The sequence below is a fragment of the Littorina saxatilis genome, linkage group LG6 (assembly GCF_037325665.1).
Source record: "Littorina saxatilis isolate snail1 linkage group LG6, US_GU_Lsax_2.0, whole genome shotgun sequence".
In the NCBI taxonomy this organism is placed as follows: domain Eukaryota; kingdom Metazoa; phylum Mollusca; class Gastropoda; order Littorinimorpha; family Littorinidae; genus Littorina; species Littorina saxatilis.
In genome coordinates, this window is record NC_090250.1 from 39403682 (window position 1) to 39426201 (window position 22520).

Sequence of the window (22520 nt, forward strand, 5' to 3'; positions counted from 1 at the left end):
TTTTAGTAGGTTATCTGTAAAGTGATGGTGGAATTTGGTTTCCCTTTGCATAAATTAAGTGCTGTATGAGTACTTAGTACTGACATTGTATGCCATTGCTATTGCTGTTGGGTATGTTAACATAAATAAGAGTATGAATGAAAACCTACATCATGGCACTTGCCAATGGCATTTTAAGCTGTTTCGCAAAATAATTTCTTGTTTGTGGTCTTGTTCTCTCAAACACGGCGCTGATAGAGAGATGCATATGACTTTCAGAGAAGCTGATATTGTGGTACATTATATCACCTGTTTCAGACATTAGTTCTAGCTGACTTAGCACCTATCTTTTTGTTTACCAAGACAGTCTGTAACCTTGACAAATTTGGAGTGCATTATTTGCATTCTTCCCGGTGCAGAAAAAAAGTTGTGAAAGAAACTGTTCCACTGAGGTAGCTGTTCATGGAGGTCCCTTATTTTGCAGGTGTCAGTGGAGCTTGCGTCAGACCACAAGGACTTTGCCACATCACTGGCGCGCACACGGGTAGCGGAGATGAGCGGTGGTGGTCAGAATATTGTGCCTGTGGTCCCTCCCTCCCTTCCCCCTGTCCCCTCCCTGTCCCTCCCTCCTCCAGCATCGCCCAGTCGTCAACATGGAAAAAGCCATCAAAGTGCCAAACACGTCTCGCCTGAAAAACTTTCAGGTTAGACCACTTGCTTTTTTCTGATTTAGCCACCAATTAGATTTGTTTTTGTTTTTACATCTGATTTTCTTCTTCTTTTTCTTTTGAGGTGGATGGTCTTGTGCCATTTTATAGATCTTGTATGTCGAGGATGCTCGGTGTATATATGTAGCGTTAAAGGTTCAGTCCTTTCCAAGTAAACACTTCAGTTGACCATCTAAGATGGATACAAAGATTTGCTAATGACACTCAGGCTTACCACGTTGGCCATGGGAGTCACACATACCCAACTGACTTGATTCATCAACACCAGGATGTTAAGTCCTTTGTACTGGAAACTTGCATTCTCCCAGTAAGGTCATATATTGTACTACGTTGCAAGCCCCTGGAGCAATTTTTTGATTAGTGCTTTTGTGAACAAGAAACAATTAACAAGTGGCTCTATCCCATCTCCCCCCCTTTCCCCGTCGCGATATAACCTTCGTGGTTGAAAACGACGTTAAACACCAAATAAAGAAAGAAAGAATCAACACCAGGGATGTGACTGTTTACTGATGGGTTAGTGGTGTTTTTCCATGACAGGTTACTCATCAAAGCAGCAGTCTCATCCAATGAAATCCGTCCCGTCCTCAGCTCCATCCTTCCCCTCATCCCTTAGTATGGAGCACGCTCAGCTTCACAAACCTGTCTTCCACACCACTGCATCACCTCCACAGTCTTCCCAGCAAGAGGTGAATACCAACATTCGTTGTGTTGGAGATACGTCTGACTGTCTGTGTGTTTCTAGGTCTGTTTCTTTGTCTCTCTGTCTGTCTTTGTTCATGTTTGTGTATATATATATAATAATAATGATATGGGAGATTTATAGGGCGCTTGACATGTATATGGATATGCATTCAAGTTTTGTTTGAGTGTGCATGTATGTGTATGGGTAAATGTACCAAGTGTGTTCTCTGGTGTATAGATATGCTCACATATGCACATGTATGTTTGTGTGTATAAAGGGAGGGGGGGGGGGTACATGCAAGTTGAGACTCAGTACAATCTGGTTATCGTAAAGCGTGGAGAGCACAAAATTATCCCATGTTTCACGCTTTGTATAACCAACCATTATTATAATATTTTGATCATCCCATTTTCAGGCTCAGACTCTGCACATGCTGATCTTGGTCCCTGAGGGCTGCAATGTCTCGCTGCATGGCGTTCCTCCCCTCCACATGGTCAGCAGGAACCCGGCCTTGGTGCAGCAACAGCTGGCTCACCACGCTCAAGCTGGTCAGTTCACACACTCGCACTTATGCATACGCTTTGATCCAAAAGGATGAAGGGAAACTCGTTTCGCAGAGATGACATAAGACATACGATTTGTATTACAACCATGTGCAATACACAGGAATGTTGCTTGGCTTGAGTACATTCAATACATAATACATTCAAACACAACAAAACACAGAGTGATCACTGAGGAGGCACTACTTTGATGTTGTGTCAGAGTGCTTTATGTTTGGAGTGGTACTTTTTTTGTTTCTTTGGTTTTTGTGTGTGTATTTTTTTCAAAATATTTGTAATGGTTGATTACACTGATTTACATGAATTAACCTCAGTGAGCAAGAGTCAGGTTAGAAGGTGTGCAAAATATCTGTAAAATGTGTCCGGCAATTGTGTTTTCTTTTACCAAAGTTAAATCAATGTTTGAAGAAAGATTGAAGCTGTTGCATGTTCATCAGGGCGTGACCAGATGACACGGAACACTTACCTGGTGTGTCGGATGTTTTGGTCAAACGATTCCGTCCATTCCAACGTGTGCTGGGGCACTCTCAACCCTCAGTACAACTTCAGTCAGGTGAGGAAGAGTTCAAGTCGTTCTGGCTTTCACACACACACATACACGCACACGCACACAAACACACACGCATGCACACACACACACACACACACACACACACACACACACACACACACGCACACATGATCAAAATGGTTGAAACACCGACTTGTAACCTCAGTAAACATCTTGCCAATGATGCACATGGATTTTCATACCAAATACCTTTCGACACTAAATATTGTACTGGGCAGAGGAAGTGGGGTGCAAGATCTGGTTTCACGAAGCACTTTTTATTTAGGTTATATGTAGGCAGGGCAGGAAATTCAGTGTTACAGGTAGCCAGAATTGAACTCTGGTTTCTGAACTGTGTGAAACATACTTCATTGAACAGGCAGACCTGGGAACCCATACGATTTCGCCGTATTTTGTACGCATGATTGTCGAGAATACGATCAGTACGGTCAGTGGACAAAAAATACGACGAGAAAAATTGCAAGACAACTTTTCTTCACACGCCCATCCCGAAGCCGATCCAGTATTTTGTCACATGATTACAGTTTTTGTCAGTAAACATTGAAAAAAACATTTGTTTTAAATGTATAGGTAAACTTAATTAACGGTGTGACAGACGCGCGTGAGGCATGTTTTAATCATGGATGTTCAAACGCTGTGTGGAGTACGCTCATTTTTCTGAAAATACACCAAGTTTGTTTGAGAATACTTGAAGTGCAAAACAGGGGTTCCCAGGTTTGAACAGGGTTAACACAGTATCACCTCTTAAAGTACAGTTTTGGATGGGGTTGTGCATGGTTAAAATTTGTCACTCCAAACTAATGGTTTTCATCCGTTAACTGTCATACAGGTTGCTCCAGTGCTGGTGACATCTTCCTTACTTGAGCGGATGCGCAACAACTACATGGTGATTGAAGTTTGGGACAAGAAAACTTCAGCGGAAAATGACAAGGTATGGCAACCAGCTGTAGTGAATATAAATGAAGATGGTAATCATGAGGATACAGAGAGTGGTCAGGTAGAATTTGATTTGTATTTGTGAAATGCAAGTTAATCTTTTGTGTGTGCAGACATCTGTGTTTTGCGGATGTGAGAGAAAGAGTGTGTGTCTGTGTGCTTTTGGACATGCATGCACACGTGCAAGAGTAAAGAGACAAAGAGTAATTATAAGGAAACGAGAACTTATCTAATGTAACATAGAGCTGATGGTGTGTTGTATTTTCAGCTGATTGGCATCAGCAAGCTGAGTCTTCACCAGTTCTTCATGTCATTCCGTGACCCCAAGATTGCCGGAGCTCTCCTGAGATCAGAGGTTTGTACTAGGCTACACATGTACGCATTAATATGTAAAGCGCTTAGAGAACGTCAAGCGCTATATAAATCTCCCCATACAATACAATGTCATTCTTCTGTCTCTAGCTCTACTTTCTCCAGTAGTAGCGATGGAAAGTTTATGGTGTTTGCTGAATTGCTGTTAAACAGGGCTGGTGTTAACAATGAATGTCCTATATTTTACTGATAGAACTCTGAAAGCAACAGAAATGAAATAGTTAACTGGTGAGAGCTACTTGTTTCTGTTGACATTTTTTGTGTCCTTGAAATATGACTAATGAATCAGTGGGTTGGTGTGCTTGAGTTCATATGCCACAGTAACTCAAGAAACAGTTTCTATAGAGCATGGTCTCTGTTCGTTGCTTTTAACGAGTTTGTAAAATGGTTAAAACAATCATAGATTCAGATTGCACACTTGGTGTAATGTTAATGGACACTGCTATGCCATGACAAACGAGGGAGTCTTAAAATGGGGGGGGGGGGGGGGGGGGGGGGGGGGGTCTTAAACGGGGGTATAAAGGTCAATTTTGTGTTGACCGGTGGAACCCCCTTTTCAAGACCTCCTAAAATCTGAGAAAATCAGGTCTTTAAAAGGAGGGAGTCTTAAAATAGGGGTAAATTTACACAGGTTATGAAGAAAACATCTCAAAAAGCAAGGTCTCAAAAGGGAGGAAGTCTTACATTGGGAGTGTCTTAAAAGGGGGTTTGCACTGTATGAAGGGTGCGTTGTACTGTGCAGTACCCTGTGGTGGCCATAGACAACTACATGCCAGTGGTGGACCCTTTTTCTGGTCTGCATTACGGCCAGCTGTCGGTCATGCTGGCCATGGGCTCTGCCGAACAGGTCAGTTGTGATGGGCAGTCTTCTTGTCTGTCTGCTCTTCTCTTTGACTTTCTGTGCAACAAATGATAGACGCTGCTCTTCCATTGAGACAGTAGATTGATATGTATGTATAAATCTCCTGCTCGATCTTCCTGTTTTGTTTACTCTCTCTCTCTCTCTCTCTCTCTCTCTCTCTCTCTCTCTCTCTCTCTCTCTCTCTCTCTCTCTCTCTTTTCTCTCTCTCTCTCTCTCTCTCTCTCTCTCTCAATCTCTCTCTCAATCTCTCTCTGTCTCGGTTTCTTAATTTGGTTTGGTTAGATTTCTTGTGTTGTGTTGGTGAGAGCAGTTCTTGGCTATGATAAAGGGAGTTTGGAAAGAAGGAGAATTCCTATTATTTCCACAGACGCTAACTGCCAAAGATGATGTTGCACTTGGCTGACAAGGTAGCCGTTCCTGCTTCAGTGTGATACATTCTTCTTCTTCTTTTTCTGCGTTCGTGGGCTGAAACTCCCCCGTACACTCGTGTTTTTACACGAGTGGAATTTTACGTGTATGACGTTTTTTACCCCGCCATTAAGGCAGCCATACGCCGCTTTCGGAGGAAGCATGCTGGGTATTTTCGTGTTTCTGTAACCCACCGAACTCTGACATGGATTACAGGATCTTTTCCGTGCGCACTTGGTCTTGTGCTTGCGTGTACACACAAAGGGGAATAAGCCACAAGCAGGTCTGCACATAAGTTGACCTGAGAGATCGAAAAAATCTCCACACTTAAACCCACCAGGCGGCCGCGGCCGGGATTCGAACCCTCGACCTTCCGATTAAGAGGCCGACGTCTTACCACCCCGCCACAGCGCCCGTCAGTATGATACATTCAAACATTTAGCAGTATTGTTAAAAGTTGTGTTCAGAGAGTGAAATGATGTTGGTGTGCTGTGCAGGTGGCCTGTCTTCAGAGACTGAAGGGCAGCAAGGATATGACTGGTGCTGGCCCACAGAGACCGAACCACTTCTTGGAGAGGTGAGAAATCACTTCTGCTGAACTTGCTGTGTGTGTGTGTGCGTATGTTAGAGTTTGTGCCTGGTTATTTGTGATTGAATGAGTCTGTTTCTGTGATTAAATGTGTCTGTTGCTATCTGGTTCTGTTGCCCTTTTTTTTGGTTTGTGTTTTTTCTAATTTATCTGATGATCATATAAAAAAATTGGAATTATTTTATATTTCTTTTTCTTTACAGTCCGTTTATCCTTCATTCTGATGATCAGAAAAAATTAAAATGCAGATTATGAGGGTTTGGAGTCCGTTTTGTGTTAGTCAGGATATTGGGATGAAAGGATGTTCATTGTTTGCTGACATTTTGTTGCAGGCAAGACATGTATGGCCAAGATCAGGGCAACGTCAGGCTGGATTCATCAGGAACATCAGGTAGGTTGTGATTCTTGTCTACTCTGCTTGTGGAGTGTGCAAAGAAGTGAGTCTGAGACAGTTTCTGAGTGAGGGGAAGAAAATGTGAGGTGTTTGATGAAGCAGTGTAACCCTGAGGCCACGGGAGCAGAGAAAATATGTGTGGACTAGTACTGTAAAAGTGACCTTACATTTCTGTTGGCAGCAGTGCTAGTCACGGCAGCAGTACAATGACACCTTCTGTGAGAGGCCTCTCTAGTGATAGGAACTGAACTTTATTTAGCAAGGATAAAGATTTAAGGCTCAGCCTTTTCTTACAATCTGTCCTTGACTCTAATAGAGGAAAGGTTGTTCCTGCTATGATAGGACAATTTGGTGACTGCTGCTGTACTTCATGCCTTACAAAATGTGATTCAAGGTGCAAACTTGCTTGAAGGCCTTGAGAAGATTATTGCACCATGACTGACAATTTGGTAACTGCTGCTGTACTTCATGCCTTACAAAATGTGATTCAAGGTGCAAACTTGCTTGAAGGCTTTGAGAAGATTATTGCACCATGACTGACCATTGTCAATATCTGTTTCAGTGGAGCACGGGTTTGAGATCGTGATCCAAGGCGTGCGCGGCCTGAAGCTACTGGAGAGCATGATATGGGGGGAGGCTGACTGCTTCGTGCAGTACTACTTCCCCACTCAGTCACAGGCACAGCAGCAAGGCCCCACTGTGGTTCTGGGTAAGTCTGCCTTCAAACCCTCTAGAATGTTTAGCATGTTTGAATTCATTAATTTACAGGGGAGGGAGGTGTATGCAGATCTGTGTAAATACTGATATGATTTTCGTTAAGATTTTAGTGCAATGCATAAATGGATGTCCCCATTCAGTTCATTGTTTACCTGTTGGAAAAGTTATGAAACCTTCTTTTTGACTTCAACAGTCACTGAATTATAGCACAAGCTGGGAAGAGTGCATATGCAAAGCTAAGTCAGAGACTGGCATTTTGTTGATTTTGCTTTTTAGAATTAAATGGCTCAGATGCTAGTAGGTTGAAGTCAATGCTATCCTGAAAATTATTTTGATTTGTTATTAAGCGTGTAGCACATAATTGAGCAAGCCTTTGTATGAGTGTTAGTCAAGGTACAGTGGAACCTGTTTGTCAATATAACACTTACCTCGACAGTACTATTCTTGCACATTATCTATTATAGGCCGAAAAAATTGGACAAAACGCTGAGTGGGTACAATTATCTCCCATAACCATGCGCCACCGTGGATCCCAAGCACTGTCCGAGTGCTTCCCCCTTACAGGATGTAGGTGGCGCGTCCTCTTTCTTTTTTCGCGCGTGTCAGACCGGCTGTGTTTCTGCTACGCTCCCGGATTATTTTGGACTAAGAGGCTCCTTTTCTGTGTGGACTATCACCTGTTGGATTATTGTGTGTTATTCCACTTCTGGCTTGAGGCTACGTTGTGTTTCCTTCAACTTGTGCCTCCGTTTTTGTGTGGCGGACTCGGCGTGCCTCCCGTCCTACTTCGTGGTGACCGGTCGTCTGCTTCTCGTTTCGCCGCATTCACTTGAGTATTGACCTAAATTTTCTTTGAATTTTGTTAATTCTCGGTCTTTAAGGGTACGTACAGGGCGAGGTAGGATGTCTCGTCCTGTTTTGGGCTCTGGTTCTACGGAACCAGAGTCTGCCGGGGGCAACCCTTCTCCGGGCGCCCAGCGTCATGTTTTACGCACGGAGAAGGGGATCTTTCGGCGCTCCGACTCTCCCTCCCCAAACGCTTTGCGTTTGCGGCGAGGGAGGGCGGAGAAAGCCTGTTTGAGCAAGCTCAATGCGAGCTTGCTCAAACAGGCTGGGCTTGAGCCTGGGACTTCGGGCGGGGCTGCGCCGTCGAAGGTTCGGGGAAGTTCGAGGGGAAAGAAAAAGCTTCTTTCTCCTTCTCCTTCAGTGGAACAGGCTTCCCCCCCTTCGACGCCGTTGTCCGGCCCTCAGTCTCAGGCTTCAGCTCCTCCCGGTTTCAAGCCTGGGGGGAAGGTTTCCTTCTCCCCCCTGGCTCGAATCCGGGGGCAGGTCGATTCCCAACCCTCTTTGGGGGTTGGTGAATCCGATCTAGGGGCTACTGGAGAGACTCAGGTTTTGACAGCCAACGGCCATACCACGTTGAAAACACCGGTTCTCGTCCGACCACCGAAGTTAAGCAACGTCGGGCCCGGTTAGTACTTGGATGGGTGACCGCCTGGGAACACCGGGTGCAGTTGGCATTAAAATCTTTCTTTTTCCGGTGCCTCTCCTGTGCCCTCCTCGGTTTCCACCGCTGTGGAAGCCAGGAGGGACACGGGTCCTCCTCTGAACTCCCTCGCTGGGTCGTCTGCTGCTGTTTTGACAGTAGTTTCGGCCTCCTGGGGGGGGAGATCGGAGGAGATGACGGGGTCTCTGAATTCCCTCCCCGCTGGGGTTGGGATGCGAATTGACCCCGTTCAGGGCGGTCCTGTGGGGGCAGGGGTTTCAGGCTTCGTGCCTACGACCACTGCTACTACGGTTCCCTCTGACGTCCGTGTGACTGGTGGCTGTCCCTCTTGAAACGCTCCGGCCGACTAGTTACTGGACGTGGAGGTGTTCGACAGAACGTGGTACTTCTGTCGAATGGTCAGGGCGACGGGAACATTGTTTCTGTTGCTCAGACCGACACCTCCGACCGGACCGTCTTGACCCCACGCCATTCCTTAGCGTCTGGTGTTCGGGTGACGGATGGTCCGGACCAAGGGTCCGGAACGTTCCAGGCTTACGGGTCGGGATCGAACCGGACCCACGGGTCCCGACTGGACTTGACCTCCGGGTTTGGTCCGGACGGGACCCATGGTACGGGACCGTACCGGACCTTAGGGTCCGGTGCGGTACAGTACCTCTGGCCCTTGCCGGACCCCCCGGACCTACGGGTCCGGATGGTACGGTACGGGACCAGTGTTTCGGTCGGGACCGGACCACCCGACCACCTCTGTTGGTCTGGGTGGTCTGGCACCGAACCGGAACACACCGGACCTACGGGTCCGGAGGGTACGGTACCGGACCAGTGGTCCGGTCGGGACCGGACCACTCGACCACCTCTGTTGGTCCGGGTGGTCTGGCACCGAACCGGACCATGCCGGACCTACGGGTCCGGATGGTACGGTATGTCCACGTCCGGACCGAGCCACCCGAACACTTCTGTGGGTATGGATGGTTCGGTACCGAACGGGACCTCCGGATGGTGCGGGACCGGACCGAATCTACGGGTTCGGATGGTCCGGTACCGGACCACCCGACCACCTCTGTTGGTCCGGATGGTCTGTCACCGAACCGGACCATACCGGACCACCGGACCTACGGGTCCGGATGGTACGGTAGGTCCACGTCCGGACCGAACACTTCAGTGGGTACGGATGGTTCGGTGCCGTACGGGACCTCCGGATGGTATGGGACAGGACCGGAACACCGGACCACCCTACCGGATCGGTCCGGACCACCCGACCACCTCTGTTGGTCCGGATGGTCTGGCACCGAACCGGACCTACGGGTCCGGATGGTACGGTATGTCCACGTCCGGACCGAGCCACCCGAACACTTCTGTGGGTACGGGTGGTTCGGTGCCGAACGGGACCTCCGGATGGTGCGGGACCGGACCGGACCTACGGGTCCGGATGGTCCGGTGCTGGACCGGTGGTCCGGTCCGGACCGGACCACCCGACCACCTCTGTTGGTCCGGATGGTCTGGCACCGAACCGGACCATACCGGACTTACGGGTCCGGATGGTACGGTGTGTCCACGTCCGGACCGAGCCACCCGAACACTTCTGTGGGTACGGATGGTTCGGTACCGAACGGGACCTCCGGATGGTACGGGACCGGACCGGAACACCGGACCGGAACACCGGACCACCCTACCGGACCGGTCCGGACCACCCGACCACCTCTGTTGGTCCGGATGGTCTGGCACCGAACCGGACCTACGGGTCCGGATGGTACGGTACGTACGTCCACGCCCGGACCGAACCACCCGAACACTTCTGTGCGTACGGATGGTTCGGTGCCGAACAGGACCTCCGGATGGTACCGGACCTACGGGTCCGGACCTACGGGTCCGGATGGTCCGGTGCGGGACCACCCGACCACCTCTGTTGGTCTGGATGGTCTGGCACCGAACCGGACCACCGGACCTACGGGTCCGGATGGTACGGTATGTCCACGTCCGGACCTAACCACCCGAACACTTCTGTGGGTACGATGGTTCGGTGCTGAACGGGACCTCCGGATGGTACGGCACCGGACCGGACCACCCTACCGGACCGGATCGGCACCCCCGACCGGACCGGACCATTTCTTTTCTGATCAGACCCCATGGGTTCCTGTTCAGTCTATAAATGGCGGGGGTTCGTTGGCTGGGCTGACCCAACAGTCGCAGGGTTGTTGTTTTTCTCCCCCTTCGGCTGCTGGAGACGTTTCGTCTTTGGGGCAGGGGTCTTCGCGGCCTCTTGCTTCTGTGGGCGTTTCTTCACAGCCTGCTTCATCGCTTTCGGCTCTTCCCCCTCAAGCTCCCTACACTCCTGCTTTTGAGGAGTTGTCGGGAAGTGAAGAGGAGAGTGAGTCGGAGGACGATAGGGAGGAGGATCAGGGTCGCCCTGAGGTTAACACTGAACCTCTACCCTTGCCGGTTTCTGATGGAACTTCCGAAGCTATGCTTCGTACTTTCCAACAGTACATGACAGACATCACGCGGCGTCTTGACGTCACGGATGCCTCTCTTAAGCGTCTGTCGTCTAGTGTTGACACACAGGACGTGGACCCGGGGTCTGAGGACGAGAGGCAGGAGGCTCGTCCTCGCACAGCTAGAAGGACGTTTGAACAGTTTCAGGACGTCCTTCCCTGAGACGCCCTCTCGTCCTTTGAGTCCGCTTCGGCCCGGGCGCGGGAGGCTCACGCCGCGTCTGCCGGCGGCTCGTTTTATGAACGATCCGGCCGCCGGCAATTCGCGTTCCACCCTAGTCTAAGTGCCACGGTGGAAGCGGCAGCACATCGCCTGAGGAGTACAGATTCACGTGCAAACGCGACCTATGTTCCTCGGGAGGACGCGGGTTCAGTGCCATGCTTTCCTTCGGGAGGCGCACCTCCACTGTTTCCTCGTGTCCAATCTGTTTCGTCCCTCCCTTTTCCCTTTGACTCTCGAACTCTCCCTTTCCAGACTTCGAGTGTTTAGGGTGGGACTGACGGTGATGTGTTCGTTGGGGAGGTGCCTTCGGTCAAGAAGGTGGAACTGAGCTCTGCTTCGTTCCACAATCTTGAGGCCACCGTTTCTTCCACAGTCGAGGCCCAATCACAGGCCTTGACATGGATGAGCACGCTGTCCACACTGTTGGACCCTCCCAATCGGGCAGAGTCCGATTCCACTCGGGTCCTTGACACGGTTCGAGTGGATCGGGCTTTGCATGCCGTGCGATCGTGCGTGACGTCTGCGGCAGAATTGGCCATTGGAACACGGGTCCACTTTATTGGCCCTGTTCCGTGATCATTTTCTGCCTACTTCTATAGTGCCTCCGGATATGAGGAAGAGTCTGAGGAACACGTTTCCTCAGCCTTCTTCCCTCTTTCATCCGGACACTGTTCGTTCTGTGGTGGAGTCCACACGCCAGAGGAACACTGATTCTCTGATGGTTGGCCTCGCTGCTTCGGCGACGGCGGCGGGGAGTAAGAGAAGTGCTACAGTCACCTCCAGCTCCCAGCCTCAGAAGAAGAAGAAGAAGCCAGTTTCACTGCCTCCTTCTTCCTCCTCTTAGGCGCCTGTTGCGTTCCCAAGCAAGACGAAGGGTGCTCAGACAGGTAAGGGGAAGCAGCACCACCAGGGGGGGTGGTCGCAAGCCTGCGCCTGCCCGCCAGCAGAATTTTCAGTGAGTCCCGGCCCTACGTTGACGCCCCCTCAAGTTGCCCCTCTTTCGTCCGGCGGTTTCCTTTTTTCGGGCCCGCGGCATGTGGGGCAGACTGGTCTCCAACCAGTTTTTCTTGAGGGTGGTGTGGTCGGGGTTTTCTCTACCGCTGTCGTCACAACCTCCATTGTCCGCTCTACCTTGGACGTTCCCCCCTCCTCGAGAGCCTGCCAGATGGCAGGCTCTTCAGGACGAGGTGAACTCGTTGGTCGAGAAGAAGGCGGTCTACCCCCTTTCTCAGCCTTCTCTGGGGTTCTGCTCCCGCCTGTTCACCGTCCCCAAAAAGGACGGCCGGTTCAGGCCGGTGTTGGACCTCTCCACCTTGAACTTGTACCTTCACAGGTGCAAGTTCAAGATGGAAACCCCTTCGTCGGTCCGGTTGGCCATCCGGCCAAACGATTGGGCCATGTCTGGGACCTCCAGGATGCTTACTTCCACATCCTGGTGGCCCTGGGGTACCGACATCTGCTCTGGTTCGTTTGGGAGGGCACGGTGTTCGAGTTTCGGGCCCTCCCATTCGGCCTGTCCTTGGCCCCTCTGATTTTCAACGGGGACAACAACACCACATGCTTAGCTTACCTTCGCCACCAGGGGGGCACCAATTCTCGGTCCCTCTCCCTGTTGGCGGAGGAGATTCTGCTCTGGTGCCAGACCAATCAGGTCCGGATGTCAGTCCAGTTCGTTCCGGGGAAACTGAACGCCCTGGCCGACATTCTCAGTCGGGGCGATCAGGTTCTCTCCACAGAATGGACCATCGCTCACAACGTTCTACAGCGTCTGTGGGCAAGGTGGGACCGTCCTCTGATCGATCTGTTCGTAACTCGATTCAGCGCTCGGCTTCCCAGGTACGTCAGCCCCTTTCGAGACATGAATGCGTTCCACTTGGACGCATTCACTCTCTTGTGGAGGCTCCTCGATGCTTACGCCTATCCCCCGACATCTCTGATTCCGAGGGTGCTGGCAAAATATCTGCAGGAACGACCAAGACTGATTTTGGTCGCGCCTTACTGGCCAACAGCTCCGTGGTTTCCAGATCTTCGCGGTCTCACCCACGTAGACCCTCTACCTCTGGATCTGGACGGGGGAGGTCTGCTCCAGCCTCGATCATGCCTCCCTCATCCACGTCCAGAGAGTCTGTGCTTGACCGCATGGCTCTTGTGCGCTCCAAACTGCTTGCACTAGGATTGCACAAGAGTTCAGTAGAGTTTTCCTTGAACGCTAAGAGGCGATCAACTAATCAGCTCTACGACTTACGCTGGAGAGCTTGGGCCACCTTCGCCTTGTCCAAGGGGATAAAGCCGCTTTATCCCTCAACACAGGACTTGGCCAACTTCCTGGTGGAAGTGTATCAAAAGAAGAGTCTTTCTTCTAAGACTCTTCTTGGATACAGATCTGCCATCGCTTCCACGATTGCGGCCGCTACTGGTCGCAGAACTGAACACTTGATCAGGTCCTCCCTCATCGCTAATGTCCTTTCGGGTATTAGCAATGCAGCGGTGTCTAAACCTCTGGTTTCATTTCCCAAGGGGGATGTCTTTCTGGTCCTCAAACTCCTGCGTAGCAATGAGTTTGAACCCCTGGCAGGCATCAGTATCAAGTTGCTGATTTTTAAGACTAATTGTTCCTCATCGCTTTAGCCACTTGCCGTAGACTCAGTGGTATTCAAGCTTTGAGTGGCCTGGACTTTGACATTGAGTTCACCACACAGCAGTGGTTGCTAGCATGGTCACGTCAGTCTAAGGTATGTTTCTTGGGTATATTTTCTTTTACGGTAGTACTGTTCGAAAATTGCCTGGGTATCTTAATCCTTGGATTTAAGTGATTTTGATTAAGGAGTTTAATACTCTACATATCACCCTCACACCACTCTGGTATTCTGTGCAAGAATAGTACTGTCGAGGTAAGTGTTATATTGACTGTAAGGCTTCTTTTTAAGCCTACTGTCTATATGATACTTACCGAGACAGTACTATTAGAGTTTCCCTCCCGCCTCCCCTCTTGATATGTTATGGGCTTTTTGAGGGTCTGCAGCTCATAAAGAAAGAGGACGCGCCACCTACATCCTGTAAGGGGGAAGCACTCGGACAGTGCTTGGGATCCACGGTGGCGCATGGTTATGGGAGATAATTGTACCCACTCAGCGTTTTGTCCAATTTTTTCGGCCTATAATAGATAATGTGCAAGAATAGTACTGTCTCGGTAAGTATCATATAGACAGTAGGCTTAAAAAGAAGCCTTACAATAACTACCACCAAAGGGACCAACCACAAGTAGTTGTTATAGACAGGTGATTGCTATGGAATTTTGAATTATATAAAAAAACATTTTCAGGGATCTTTTGGGATAATCATTATAGTCAGGTAATCATTATTGAAAGGTCACCAGGGTAGGTTCGACCATAGAACAAGTACTTATGAAGAAATTACATTATTAAGTCACACCTCAGGTGTGAGTTTTGTGTATCAATTTATGTTTCACGTCAATACGTATTACTTTCAGCCTCACCAGCTCTGCGATCGTTCAGAACGGCCACCACACTGTGCATACCTGACCCCACCTTCCATGACGTCACACGACACAAGGTTACTCTACCTGTCGGAACACCTGTGCAGAGAGAACTTCTCACTGGTTAGTGTCTTTATCATGTGTGGGCGTCTATGGTTACTGGTACACATTTCCACAAAACATTTACTATGGGGGAAAATATACAAAAATACCCCCAAAATTTAGAAATGGATATTCTCTTGTTGTTTTAGTGTATAGATTTGAAATTTATAATCATAAAATTTAAGTCAACATTTTCTATAATGTTGCAAAACAGAGAAGGTATACCAAGTAACATGGGTTACATGTTTGTCCCACGGAGGGGGGGGGGGGGGGGGGGGGGGGGGGGGGGGGGGGGGGGGGGGGAGGGGGGGGGGGAGGGGGGGGGGGGGAGGGGGGGGGGGGGGGGGGGGGGGGTCCGGTTTTGTAAATGTGCACATATGCATGTTCTTTGATATTTGTTAGTTTTGATTAGATGATCATGGAGATGGGTTCGAACCCCGGCCGGGTCATGCCTAAGACTTTAAAATTGGCAATCTAGTGGCTGCTCCAGCCTGGCGTCTGGCATTTTGGGGTTAGTGCTAGGACTGGTTGGTCCGGTGTCAGAATAATGTGACTGGGTGAGACATGAAGCCTGTGCTGCGACTTCTGTCTTGTGTGTGGCGCACGTTATATGTCAAAGCAGCACTGCCCTGATATGGCCCTTCGTGGTCGGCTGGGCGTTAAGCAAACAAACAAAAACAAAAAACAAAATCATGGAGATAAGGTAGCAACTTGTTTACTCTGCCCACTAATTGTTACTTACTTCATGCATGTTTTGTCTATCCTATTTTCATTTTACAGCCTGTGCTAACTCATCCGGAGGAAGCGGGGGACTGCCTTTTGAAGTTTGGACCCGGTTTTATCATCCCAATGTACGGGATCAAGTGATTGCCAGGGTAAGATATATCCTTTGTTTTCGTGAGAAAAAAGAGCTAGTATATTCTGTCACATGCTACTTTTAATCAAGCTTTTATTTGTGACATATAAAAATGAGCATGGGGCATGTTCTTAGAGTGTATGCATGTGTGTGTGTATGAAACTGAGCAAGAAGCATGCTGTTCGATTTTTTGCGCTGGTGAGTGTATGTGAGTGTGTGTGCGTGCGTGCATGCGTGCGTGTGTGTGTGTGTGTGTGTGTGTGTGTGTGTGTGTGTGTGTGTGTGTGTCCATCCGTTGTCAAAAGTAGAATCAAGGCATTTTACACAGTGAAAAGATACATGATGTATATATATGTGTGTTGGTGATATAGACGACGCTGCCACTGGCCAAACTGTGTGCCATGGTGACTATGCAGAAGAGGGGAGAGCCCAGTGTCCAGTCCTTCTCCCTGCCGCTCACACCTGTAGCGTCCGACTCACGGGATGCAGAGGGCCAGGCCAAGGTAGGGCGGTCAGATAGGACCCCCTCCCAATTAGGCACCACCCACTCTCTCAACGTGCTATGCTGACCCACTCACATAGAATGTGCATGGTTAAAGTAATGGCGAATCAAGAGAGATCGCATCACTTATTTTGTGTCAAATGTTCTTTTGTATCACTTCCTTTCTGTTTGATGTTGATTCTGAATCTGTATGAATCTCTCCCTCTTTGGTCAAGAAACAGCAAAGCATGGTTTATTGTCTGAGAGTGTTTTGTCAGAACAATTAAATGGTAATATTCATAGCGGCAATAGAGTGATTGGCTATGTCCTGGTAACAAGAATGCTATGCCTTATGGACATAATAACATTGCGGGGGTCCATTTTGTTGATCAACTGATTTGGCTTGTCATATAGATTTAATCACATATTCTTACTCCAATTCTTATGAATGCATTGACTTTAGTCCCACATGCTAGATGTCGAAAAACCTCTCAAATTACCTGCCCTTAGTAGGGTGGTAACCAAGCTAAAAGCGACGCCATAGCCGTTGCTATGGCCTGACCTTGCTCGGTTACCCATAACACCCTGCGCACCACGTGAGCGCCAGCATCCGTAATGTTCATTCTCGACTTTCGACAACACACGGTGGACGTGTCCGAATTTCGCTCTCACTTTTGGCCTTCACATGCCTGCTCGTCCGTGAGACTAGCCGGTTCTTGGGGGTCTACCTGTCCGTCTACCTTTTGGTGAGATCTTTCCTTTTTACGTTTGGAATGTAAATGTTGATAGCTTTGTTTTGAACACGCACGCAGATAATTTTGTTCTGGGTGACTGTTTTCGCCGGTCTTAAAATGGCCGACAACAAAGCTAAACTGAGTGCGAGACTGGAAGGCGACAAGGCTCTTAGCCCAGTTAAGAAAGCTAAAGCTAAGGGTAAAGCCAAGAGCGTTGATTTGCCTATTATGCGGGTAGAAGATCCGTCAAATAGCACTTCGTTTGATGTTCCTATCCCTCCGAGGACGGGTTCCGTTCGCTCACAGCTCGCGTCCCCTGATGGGGGTGAGGAGCCGGGGCCTTCAGCCCTGGGCTCGTTAAAGTCCGAATTGTTTGATTTTATCTCTCAACAGTTTGCGTCTCGCTCTGGGGTCCCTCCTCTGCCTCCGGCGGTAGGGGATCCTTCCTCCCTGGCTCGGCTGGGGTCGTCGTCGTCGTCGACTCCGGCGACTCCTGCGGATGGGGGGGGTGGCCGGCCGGCCATTTTCTCTGCGCACTTGCTTGGTGCACCTGACCAGTTCGGGCCTTCCCTCTCTGCCTCTGGTAGTGCTGCGGTTGCGCTCGAACACTCTCTCCGTAAGGAGAGGGGGTCTGCTTCCTCTCTTTCTCTTCCCGCTCAGCTTGCTTTTAGCAACACTGCAGTGGGAAGTCAGCTCTCTCCCCTTGTGGGAGAGGGAGAGAGGGGGCATGGTAAGTCACAGCCTGGGCTTGGTCCCACCTTGTCCCACTGGGGGCAGGGGGCTGTGTCAGCTTCTCACTCTTTCCCACCCACTGGGCGGGACTGGGTGGGGGCTGGTGTAGCGGCTCACCCTTTCTCGCCCGCCGGGCATGATCGGGTGTCCGCTGCTGGACTGGCGTCTCAGTCAGTGCCGCTATTGTCCACTGCTAGCAGCCGCCCCTCTCCCCAGCAGGGGTGGTGGGGTGGTGGGGCAACGGGACTACAGCAGGTTGACGGGTGGGGGCGGCCTTTCACGGTCTCGCCTCTCACTCAGTCTTACCCCTCGCAGGGTTCGCTTGCTGCAGCTACGAGCCAACTCCCACCGCATGCAGCGGGCGGGGTAGCTCAAACCGGCCAGACTGGTTTTGACTGTTGGGGCCAAGCGCCCGGTCAGCGGTCTACCGACAATAGGCCTGGCGCGGCTTTGTTGGGTGGCCCCCTCCCCCCGCCTTCTTGGCGGGCCTCTGTGCCTACTGTCTACCCTTCTACCCCAGTGGGGCAGGGGGGGATGGTGGGTGGCAAGCGGGATCGGGTCACGCTTTTGTTGCTCCTGTCTCCCCTCCTGTGTACAGTGATACTGTAGAGGCTGGGGATTCGGATTCTTCTGTGGAAGATGAGGAGTTTGTAGCCTTGCCTTTTGGCTTTAGGCAAGCCATGAGAAGAGCGGCTTGTGTGGCAGCTCGTTACTTTCCGGAGGGGGTGGTGGATTCAGGACAGGATGTCTCTTTTCCACCATCCGCGGCGAATGATTTTCGGCCTTCGCAGGAGAGTTCACAATCGTTTCGTTTTGTGGAATCGCCTGCCGTGGCTTATCACATGTCGCAACTTTTGGCTCGACCGGCCCCTCAGGGCAGCGGTCTGTCGCCAACTCCTTTCCCTTTGTTGCATGCTCATGATACAGCGCCTGCTTCAGCCGATCCATGGCTAGCGTCAAACGCGCAGGCCACTGCTTTTTCGCCGTTAGTGCAGAAAAAGCTGGACTGGAATGTGAAGTCAAGGAACTTTGTTCAGACTTTTGCTTTGCCGAGGGCAACTTTGCCAATTCCGCCGGAGTTGCTTGCCTTGTTGCCAAAGCAACCTTCTGCTAAGGAAGGGGTCTCGTTCTCGGACGCTTCTCTCTCTTCTCTGGAGGAGATTGGGCGTCTTGATCTTGAATTGGCTTCTATGGCAGAGTCTTTGCTCCGAGCTCTGACTCGAGCTGTTGCTGGCTCTTTGGAGCCGTTTAGACTCAGGGAAGACGCCTCAGCCAGTGACATCTCTATACTGCTTGCTGCTTTGGGGATGGTGAATTCTGAGAGGATGAGCATTTCAGCGAGGCTGTATGCTCATGCTGTCTTTTCACGGCGTGATTTGCTGCTTTCTCAAGGAGGTTTTTCCCAGCAGTCCACTGTGGACTCGCTTCGTTCCTCGCCTTTTGTTGAGGGCTCTCTCCTGGGTAGGGTAGCCCTGGATGCAAGGCAGCGGGAAGTTCAGGAGGCTAAAGACAGACATCTCGTTGGGATTTCGTTTAAAATCCCAAAGAAATCTCAGTCTTCTTCTAAGCCTGCCTGGAACAAGAAGCAGCACAACTCCTCTCGTCCTAAGGAACAGGGAGATAAGGGCGCACCAGCTAAGGGTGCTCCTTATCCTAAGAAACCCTCGTTCGGGAAGGGGAGGGGTGGGGCTCGAAAGCCCTCCCCCCAATGAGGCTCTCCCGATCACATCACCCCTGTTCCCCCCACTTTTGTGGTGGCGGGGGGCCCCACCAGGGCCATTTCCATGTGGCAGGCGTTAGTGCACAGCCAATGGATTTTACGGGTGGTGCGATCGGGATTCCGGCTGTTGTGGGAGGGGGAAAAGGCTCCCTTGACCAGGGTTCCTCCTCCCTTTCGTTTTCCGGCCAGCCAAGAGGCCAGAGTGGCCATAGAGACAGAGATCAGGTCTCTTTTGGCCAAAGAGGCTATAGAAGAGATTGTGGATCACTCCTCGCCGGGGTTTTACGGACGCCTGTTTGTTGTGCCCAAGGCGTCGGGCCGCTGGAGGCCTGTTCTCGATCTTTCGGTCTTGAACAAGTTTCTTCGGAAGATCAAGTTTCGTATGGAAACACCAGCTTCGGTCAGGGAGGCCCTACGCCGGGGAGATTGGGTGACTTCGGTGGATTTGACGGACGCCTACTTTCATATCCTTATGCATCAAGTGGACAGAAAGTGGCTCCGGTTCCGCTGGGGTCATCGGATCTTTCAATTCAGGGCTCTGCCCTTCGGGCTATCCCTGGCCCCGTGGGTTTTCACGTTGGTGATCAGACAGTTGGCCGCGCTGATCAGGCAAAGGGGTATTCGTCTACGGACGTACCTCGACGACTGGTTGATTCTGAGTCAGAGTCAATCAGTGTGCCACTTGAACACTCAGGTAGTGTTGAACCGGGCTCTGAGCCTGGGGTTCTCTGTGAACCAAGCGAAGTCGGAATTGACTCCCTCGCAGAGGTTTGTTTACCTCGGTATGGCGTTCGACACTGTCGCTTGGACGGTCCGGCCTACGCAGGAGAGGATTCAGAAGCTTCATGCTCTCATTTTGGCCGTGGCTGGCAGCCAGCAGGCTTCGGTGAGGGTCCTTACCTCGATTCTGGGCCAAATGGAATCTATGGCAACTCTGGTTCCCTTAGGGAGGGTGTACAAGAGGCCTTTCCAGGCTGCGCTCAGCTCTCTCTGGGAGCCGGCTTCGCAGGATTGGGACAAAATCGTCCCCACGCAGGGATGGTTCAGTCACGCGACTGCTCGGTGGTTGGATCTAGACTGGATCTCTCAGGGGGTTCCCATCTCTCTGCCCCCTCCGGACATAGACCTATTTACGGATGCGTCAATGGCCGGGTGGGGGGCTCACATCGGGGGCCAGGCGGCCTCCGGTCTTTGGACTCAGGCCCAGCGTCTTTGGCATATCAATCGCCTGGAGTTGGAGGCGGTTTCCCTCGGTTTGCTTGCGTTTCTCCCTCTGGTGGGCGGCAGACATGTCCGGTTGCACACGGACAATACCACTGTCACTGCTTACATCAACAAGCAGGGAGGAGCTCGGTCGTTTTCCCTGTCAGACAAGGCGTGCGAGGTTCTGGTGTGGTGCCACTCGCATCGGGTCATGATCTCAGCAGAGTTTCTTCCGGGCAAGCTCAACGCTCTGGCGGATGCGCTCAGCAGGTCCTCTCAGGTGTTGCACACCGAATGGACGATCACTCATGGGGCGCTCCAACGCCTGTGGGCACAGGTGGAGAAGCCCATGATCGATCTATTTGCAACGAGGTTTTCAAAGAGACTTCCCATTTTCGTGTCTCCCTTTCCGGACACGGAAGCTTGGGCAAGCAATGCGTTGGAGATCTCGTGGAGCGGCCTTCAGGCCTACGCATATCCTCCCTTTCCTCTGCTCAGCAGAGTGGTGAGGAAAGCCGAGCTGGATCGTCTGGAGCTCCTGCTGCTGGTAGCCCCCTGGTGGCCTTCCCAGCAGTGGTTTCCAGATCTGCTGTTGTTGGCAAAAGGAGTTCCGATCCCTCTAAATCTAGTGCGGGGAGAGCTCGTTCAGCCAAGAACAGGCATCCCGCACAGAGACCCGCAGGCCCTGCGCCTACACGTTTGGAGACTGTGAGGTCGGAACTGCGGAAATCTGGCGCTTCAGACTCTACGCTGGATTTGGTTTTTAAGGCGCATAGGTCCTCGACTGCGTCTGTGTATGCTTGCCATTGGGCTGCCTGGGCCAAGTGGTGTAGGGAGGCGGGGGTCAATGCTGTGGCCCCGCGCTCGTTACAGGTGGCAAATCATCTTTCTTTTTTGTCTGCTCAGGGCAGTTCGGCCTCTGCTCTGAGAGTCCGACGTTCTGCTATATCTGCTACTCTGAGACAGATAGGCAGATTGATTAACGTTAACGGAGTGATTGCTAGTGTGATCAAAGGGGCCGCTCTCCAGGAAGCGCAGAGACGGACCTCTGTCCCGGCATGGGACTTATTTTTGGTTTTAGAATATTTGCGTTCTGCGGCGTTTGAGCCTTTGCAGGCTGCTAGCCTGACTGATTTAACACGCAAGACGGTTTTTCTGCTTCTTCTGGCTACTGCTCGGCGAGGCAGTGAGATACATGCCTTGTCGGGTTTGTCGGAAGACATCGCGTTTGAGCGCGATGGTTCAATGTCGCTTCATTTCCGGCCTGGTTTTCTCGCGAAAAATCAAAAGCCAGGCCAATCCCCGCCCGTGGTCCGAGTCCCCCCGCTTGGGACTATCCTAGCTTCGCACGATCCGGACTTAGCTAACTGTCCAGTTAGGGCCTTGAAGTCTTACTTGGCTCGCACTCAGTTGGTTAGGGCCAAAAGCCAAAAACTTTTGTTCATTTCATTGAACACGAAATATGACAGGGACATATCGAAATTGACCCTTACAAGATGGGTGGCGACCCTCATTAGACGAGCTTATGAGTGGTGGCTCTCTCAGGAGAGGGGGGGGCGTTCAGTCCTTCCTCTGACATCAGCTCGAGTACATGAGGCCAGAGCCTGGGCGTCCTCTGTGGCCGTCTTACGTTCAGGGCGATTAAGCGATGTCTTGCAGACAGCTTACTGGAAGTCAGACGATGTATTCATCAGCTTCTACCTTCGTGACATCTCTTGCACGCGACTGGATGGCTCCAGTGCTTTGCCGGCTTTGGTGGCTGCAGGGCAGGTGCTTGCAAGGACATAAGTAAGTTCCCTCCGCCTTTAGGAGGAATCTGCATTCATAAGAATTGGAGTAAGAATATGTGATTAAATCGAAAATTTTTAATTAAATTTTGATTTAATATAATATACTTACCCAATTCTTATAGTTAATACCCTCCCATCCGTCCCCGCTGGATTATGTCCTTGGGGGTTTGTTTGACTAATAGTCTCGAATGAACATTACGGATGCTGGCGCTCACGTGGTGCGCAGGGTGTTATGGGTAACCGAGCAAGGTCAGGCCATAGCAACGGCTATGGCGTCGCTTTTAGCTTGGTTACCACCCTACTAAGGGCAGGTAATTTGAGAGGTTTTTCGACATCTAGCATGTGGGACTAAAGTCAATGCATTCATAAGAATTGGGTAAGTA

General features: G+C 50.8%; 1 protein-coding gene and 1 non-coding gene across 2 annotated transcripts in view; both read left to right on the forward strand.

The window, feature by feature from the left end:
• LOC138969191 (C2 domain-containing protein 3-like) overlaps window positions 1-22520 on the forward strand; it is a 57977-nt gene that overhangs the window by 13610 nt on the left and 21847 nt on the right. The window contains exons 16-28 of the mRNA XM_070341924.1: window positions 464-683; window positions 1245-1393; window positions 1805-1937; window positions 2390-2505; window positions 3353-3454; window positions 3728-3814; window positions 4574-4678; window positions 5599-5678; window positions 6023-6081; window positions 6647-6793; window positions 14514-14642; window positions 15402-15496; window positions 15849-15980. Coding sequence (XP_070198025.1) covers window positions 464-683; window positions 1245-1393; window positions 1805-1937; window positions 2390-2505; window positions 3353-3454; window positions 3728-3814; window positions 4574-4678; window positions 5599-5678; window positions 6023-6081; window positions 6647-6793; window positions 14514-14642; window positions 15402-15496; window positions 15849-15980 — 1554 coding nt within the window. The remainder of the gene's footprint in view (window positions 1-463; window positions 684-1244; window positions 1394-1804; window positions 1938-2389; window positions 2506-3352; window positions 3455-3727; window positions 3815-4573; window positions 4679-5598; window positions 5679-6022; window positions 6082-6646; window positions 6794-14513; window positions 14643-15401; window positions 15497-15848; window positions 15981-22520) is intronic.
• LOC138969801 (5S ribosomal RNA) lies at window positions 8203-8321 on the forward strand. Its single transcript, XR_011456597.1, has one exon. It is a non-coding gene; the product is annotated as a 5S ribosomal RNA (ribosomal RNA).